This window comes from Monoraphidium neglectum (genome assembly GCF_000611645.1).
Source record: "Monoraphidium neglectum strain SAG 48.87 unplaced genomic scaffold scaffold03292, whole genome shotgun sequence".
NCBI classification, from domain to species: domain Eukaryota; kingdom Viridiplantae; phylum Chlorophyta; class Chlorophyceae; order Sphaeropleales; family Selenastraceae; genus Monoraphidium; species Monoraphidium neglectum.
In genome coordinates this window covers 581-6,740 of record NW_014010336.1, presented here as the reverse complement: position 1 = coordinate 6,740, position 6,160 = coordinate 581, and the positions used below count along the sequence as shown (strand labels likewise).

Here is a 6,160-nt window from a genome sequence, read left to right as displayed (position 1 = left end):
CCCCCCCCCCCCTCAAACAAGATCCGCCCCCTGCGTGAGGGCGAGGCGCCCTACCCCCCCAACCGTGAGCTGCTGAGGCTGTACATGAGGATGGGCCCCGAGGAGCACGAGGCACTCTGCATGACAGACATGGTGCGCCGCGCGCTGGGGGTCTGAGTGGGAGCACCCCATGAGCCCCCCCTCCCCTCGGGGCCCCGAAGGAATGTCGAGGGGCCCAGCGGGGGCTGTCCGCAACTGCAGCTGCAGCTGCTGTTGGTGATGATTCAAGGTGGCGCATGCACATGCACACACACTTGTGCGTGCGCGCCCACACGCGCACGCACACGCACGCACGCACGCGCGCACACACACACACATGCACACACACAGCGTGCGCATACAGGCACTCGAAATGAGAGCACCGCACACACAATGCACTCCTCTCGCAGGAGACTGGTCAGCGTGTTGAGAGCATCCCAGAGGGCTGGTGGGAGCGGGCTGCAGACGCCTGGATCGTCGGGTGCGCCTTTTTAGGGGGGGGAGGGCGTGCTGGCCGTTTGGCTGGTTATGTGTGCAATTGTGTGGGGGACGGGCAAGTGCCAGTGGTTGAGGGGCTGCTTTGTAGTCGAACCGGGGGCCGTGGTGCGTTTGGGGTGGTGATGCCGCCTAAGCAGGGCTGGGCGCATGAACGCCTATGCACGTGAGCACATGCATCCCCGCACGCGCGCACACACACACACACACACACACACACACACACACGCACGCGCGCGCGCGCGCGCCCATGTACCCACGCACACGTGCACACTCTCTCGCATGCATGCATGAGGGTAAGTGAACACACACACACACACACACACACACACACACACATACATACATACATACACTTGCGCACTTGTATGCGCTGTGTAGAGTATGCCAGAGTACGTGCTCATATTTGTGAACGTGTGCAGAAGCACACACATCCTCGCTTTTGCACAGCCAATCATCAATGTCCCACGCCACCCCCACCCCAGGCCCGAGGAAGCCGCCCTCGTAAAGTCGGCAATGGAAACTTTTGCGGCCGCGATGGGCCGCATCGCCGCGCAGCGCCTCTCATTGCAGGCCAGCCTCGACGCCGCCCTCCGCCAGGCGCGCCCCCGACCCGCGCCCGCGCCCGCGCCCCCGACCCACGCCCACGCCCGCGCCTGCGCCCGCGCACGCGCCCCTGCTACCGTGCCCCCGGCGGCGCGCCCGCCCCAGCTCCGCACCCTGGTCCCGCCGGGCGCGCCCGCCCCGCCACCCCTGCACAACGCGCAGGTCCAAAGCCATCGGCCCCGCAGACCGTCCCTTGAGACCCGCCCGCCCGCGCGCGCCTAAACCCTAAACCCTGAATCCTGAACCCTGAACCCTGCCGTCCCACACCCACAGGTCCAAGTGCCAGCAGGGCTGGCGGCCACGTCGATGGCGGCGGAGGAGGGGGCGGACGCGGCGGAGGAGGCGATGGCGGCGCTCAGCGACAATCTGGTGGGCTGATGCGCGTGCTTGGTTGTATGTGTGTGTGTTTGTATGCAAGTGTGTGTTCTCGCATTCGTGTGCGTGTGGGTGTGTGTGTGTGTGTGTGTAGTCCTGAGCGGCGGGCGGGCTCAGCACAAGCCTGGCTGCCCTGTTGGGAGGGCGGTGCCTCATGGGCACACGGGAATACGAAGTCGAGTTTCACACCCAAACCCCCGCCAACCCTCCAACACGAACCGGAGTCTCTCCCCCATACCCCCAGAAACCCCGCTGAAAAATTCCGAAACGTCACCCGACCTCGCGACCGACCGACCGCGCTTTGGTTCCCATCCCGCCGCCCGCCCAGATGCGTGAGTCTCGGCTGCGCAACCTGATGAATTGGGCGCTGGCCTTCATGGCCCCCGAGGAAGTCATAGGCCACCTCAACACCCTCTGCTGGCCCTTCCTGCCCAGGGCCGTGCTCGTCTCGTCCATAAAATTCGGCGTCACCGGCGCGCCCCTGCCGGTGGTGCCGGGGTCCGGGCTGCCGCCGCGGCCGGGGCCGGGGCGTGCGTAAGGATGGCGCGGGCGCACGCGCGCTGCATGTAGGTGTGAGAGCGATGAGGAGTGTGTTGGGCACGTGTGTGGTGGGATGGAATATTGGAGGCACCCCACGACACATCGCTGCTGGAAGCTTGACCCGTTATCACTCGGGTGCCGTTGAGCGGGGTTCATTATATCGGGTGGGGGGTGGGAGGAGGGGCAGGGAGGAGGGGCAGGGAGGTGGAAGGGCAGGGACGGGGCCGCCTGCTGGAACACTGATGCTGTGTGGGTGCGGGGACCGCCGTCGTCGCCGAATTCGGAGTCATCGCCCCTCACTCCAGAGGTTATCAAGGCGATGGGCACCCGCCGGGCTTCCGCGCGCTCGAGCGCGCACAGCGGGCGGCGGCGCGCCCGGCTTTTGCTGAGCGGTGGTCGGCACCACGGGCGCGCCTTGCTAACTTTTTGGCTGGGAAGGGGGCGTTTGATAGGTCGAGCTGGGCGGGCTTCCTGTTCTTCTGGGGGCTCTGTTTTGACAGCTGGCACGCGCCTCGCTTCACTTCAAGAACATCCAAGTGTCTGCATATAGTTTTGCGAGCGCATTGTGAACTGATGCGCGCACCTTTCCTGCGCAGCCCGTCAACACATGCACACTGTGTTGCACTTGCACACTTGCTGCAAGGCTTCGTCCCGCCCCTGTGACGTCCACGCGGCGTTCCCACTCGCGCCGCCCAAACCGCATGCGCCGGGTGGGCGCACTTGGCAGCGTGCCTGGTGCGCGGCCCTCGACCCAAATGATACCACCAGGATTGCGCGCGCTCATAATGAGTGCTTGATTTCGCTCCCTCCTTTGCTGCCTGCTGCACAATAACATGGTTGCACCGCCTGCAGCGTTTCTTGCTGCCACCATCATCTCTCAACAGGCGGGCCCCTTGTGCCCCCTTGAGTAGGGCCAGGGGCGCACTCTGTCACATACACACACCACTCAGCACACTGCACTGCTCTGCTTCAAGCCTTTTTCAAACCGTTTTGGCCGTTGTCGCAGGTCTGCGATCTAGACACGCACGAGCGGGCGCCCGCACATGCACATACCCCCGCCGACGCCCGCACTGATTTTCAGACGCCTTGTCATCTGTCATTTCAGAACGCATGCGCCCCCGCCAAGCAAGGCACACCTGTTGGCAGCTCGAGCTCCTCGCGCGGCGGGGGTTACAGCAGATGTATAGCCGCACTAGTAACAAGATGCTCTGCGTGGGGCGATTTGCGCTCTCACGGTCATTCACGGCAGTAAGCACACCTTCCAGGAAATCCTTTGTTGCAGGCTGCTCTCAAACTTTCCATGACTGAGGGACGAGATGCATGGGCATCGGCCGAGGAGGGAGTGGCAGAGGGAGGCGTACGACAGGGGGACATACATACGTACGTGTGAGTGCGAAGAAGTTCACACGTGCGTGGCAGGCAGGCAGTCAGGCATATAAAATTGTGCACGAAGGTCGGAGTGACAGGTGCCTGCCAATTTTTTTCCATGCCATGAGCTACTGGGGTTGAAAAGTTGACAGCCATTGCAAGCCAAGGTGTTGCGGATGCAGGTGATTGCATACACGCGCAAAAGACATGCACGCAGCCGACCAGCCTCATGGGAGCGGCGGGGACTCACACAGCCGACCACGGGCGCCCTCGCCCCTAGCCTGCCCCGCAGGTCCTCGGGCTAGTTGTGGCGTGGAGCACAACACAGTGGACTGCTGGGGGCGCGCTAGCTTGTGCAGGTGCGGGTGCAGGCTTTGCAGTAAGAGACGTGGCTTCGTCGTCACCAGGGGCTTTAATGGACAGGTCATTGCTGTGCAGCCTAACGAACTACCATGCTTGCTGCCGGCGAGGAATGGCGTGGTTGCAATCGTGGCTGCAGGGGAGCCGAAGGCACCAGGGGCTGTCGTGTGCGGCAAGGCAAATATCACGCACTGACAGCAGCGCCACACGGCACAGAGTGGGGATGCGTAGCGCGCACCGCGGGGCTCGGCCCCGGCCAGACCCCAGGTTCACGGCAGCAGCAGACGATATACATCACACTGACCGTTTGCTTACGACGGTTGGCATCGTTTCGAGAGTCTTGACCCGGAGGAATTTCGCGATTGACCGGCTGAGCTGGCAAAAACGGCCCTCTCCCTTCCGTCTCGCCGACATAAAACGCAACATTCACATATATTTAATCATATTTTAATTTGTTCAAGTCTTCCGTCCCACCCACCCTTCCGTCCTTCACACAGTCTACGCGAACAACACCTCGAGCTCCTGCACGCCCTCTACGCCTTCAACCTGTGAGTGGACATGCGATGCAGCTCGCGCTCTGCTGCCTCACGTCCCAATCGCCCCTGCAGGCACCCACCTGGTCGGCGGCGCCGCTGTTTAGGTGCACCGGGCACACGCGCTGCAGCGCGCTGCTGCTTGTGCACCCAGCGGCGCCGAACCCGCGGCGACCCGTGCTCTTGCGACTTCTGGCGGCCGCCGCAAGGGGCTGTGACCATCCGACGGGGGCGCACCACGCATGCGAGGTCGACGGGTTGCCGTCTTCCGTGCTGCGGGGCTGCACTGTGGGGGGCCCCTGGCTGAGCGGTTGCGCTCTACCCAGCGCGGTCCAGCCCTGACTCGTCCGAGCGGGCTGCGCGACACCCGTTGCTGATGTGCACGGGCCGCGAACTTTGGGATCCGATAGCAGCCCGCCTCCCCGTTGCGGATCCTGGTACGGCCGCAGAGCGCTGCACCCCACGCTCTGCGGTTACCAAGAGGCTGCTGTGTGTGCGTGTGTGTGTGTGTGCATGTGTGTGTGTGTGTGTGTGTGTGTGTGTGTGTGTGTGTGTGTGTGGTGTGTGTGTGTGTGTGTGTGTGTGTGTGTGTGTGTGTGTGAGTGTGTGTGCATGTGAGCGCGTTTTTGTACACGTATGCGTGTTCGTACGCGCGCGTGCGTACGCCCGCGTGTTTGAGTGTGTGTGGTGTTGGTGGGACGACGGGGCGCTCTGGGGACGTGCTTTCAACCCTCTATCCAACCGTCTCTCCAACATACTCCCACGTCGCACCTTTGACCCGAAACCTCACCCCTCGAAACCCCCCAAAACCGCCGCCGCCGCAGCTGATCGAGTCCCACTCTGCCGAGGAGAAGGGCGCCCAGATCACCGCCCCAAGGGTAGAGCTGACTAAAGAGGAACTGGCCGCGATAGCCAACAAGAAGCTTCTCGCCAAGAAGAGCAAGAAGGCCGCCGCCAAGCTGGCGGCGAAGCAGCTGCAGAAGATGGGCAAGAAGGAGCGCAAGCGGGAGAAGCAGAGGCGGAGGATGGCAAAGGCGGCGGAGAAAAAGGCCCGGAAGGCCGCGGCCGCGGGCGGCGCGGGCGCGGGCGCGGGGACGGCGTGAGGGCGGGGCGGCCCGGCGCGGCTGGCAGGCACGGGGTCCAGGGGAGGTGGCTTGGCGGGGTCGGCCTCCCTGCGAGCGATTTGTAGCAGCGGGCAGGACGGGCGCTTCGCGGGGCGGCCGGTGTTTTCGGGTAAACAAGGGGGTGTGCAGGTGTGGCATAGCGCAGACGTTTTTTGTATGCAGGTGGTTTGGAGGGAGGCAGCACATTGCGTTTTTGGCGCTGATGGCAGCAGAAGGGAAGTCCTGGGCTGTCAGCCGTCGAGTGGGCTGTTTATCCACCATGGTAACACATCAGCCCCCTTTGTGGTGGTTGACAAAGTCAACAGGATTGGAGATCTTCTCATTCAGGATTCCCAGGCCCGGCAGTCAATGGGGTGGTGCGCTTTGCTGCCACATCACCCCGCCCCGGGAAAGCCGCCGTGCATTTGCGGCCAGGGGCTGCAGGACGTCAGGTGTTTGGAAGGATTGCAAGCAGCCTCAGCGGGTATCAAACTAAGATTTCCAAATGCAGTAGGCTTGGCCCAACCCCAACTCTGTTGTTGGTTGAGAGCACTCTGCAAGCTTGGACCGGCCCGATAGTCGTAGCGGTTGATGTTGCCACGCGCCTTCCCGGAGTGTTGAGGACCCCGGCGACGCCGCGGGGCGGCGCGTTGTGCGGTGCCGAGTGGCGGCGCGATGTAGGAGCTGAGCAGCCGCAGGTCATGGCGGTCGGCACCATTACTGTTGCTTCGGCCCCCTGACTTTGCTGCTGCTGCTGCTGCT

The 6,160-nt window shown here is 63.5% G+C and overlaps 2 protein-coding genes across 2 annotated transcripts; both read left to right on the top strand.

The window, feature by feature from the left end:
* Positions 1-1,822: 1,822 nt before the first annotated feature.
* Positions 1,823-2,032, top strand: MNEG_12534 (hypothetical protein; the record flags this gene model as incomplete). Its single annotated transcript, XM_014038995.1, has 1 exon — positions 1,823-2,032. The coding sequence occupies one exon, from the start codon at positions 1,823-1,825 to the stop codon at positions 2,030-2,032; it is 210 nt and encodes a 69-aa protein (XP_013894449.1).
* Positions 2,033-3,578: 1,546 nt separating this feature from the next.
* On the top strand, positions 3,579-5,398 carry MNEG_12533 (hypothetical protein; the record flags this gene model as incomplete). The annotated part of the gene is made up of 2 exons (XM_014038994.1): positions 3,579-3,584; positions 5,120-5,398. The coding sequence occupies 2 exons, from the start codon at positions 3,579-3,581 to the stop codon at positions 5,396-5,398; spliced, it is 285 nt and encodes a 94-aa protein (XP_013894448.1).
* Positions 5,399-6,160: the final 762 nt, after the last annotated feature.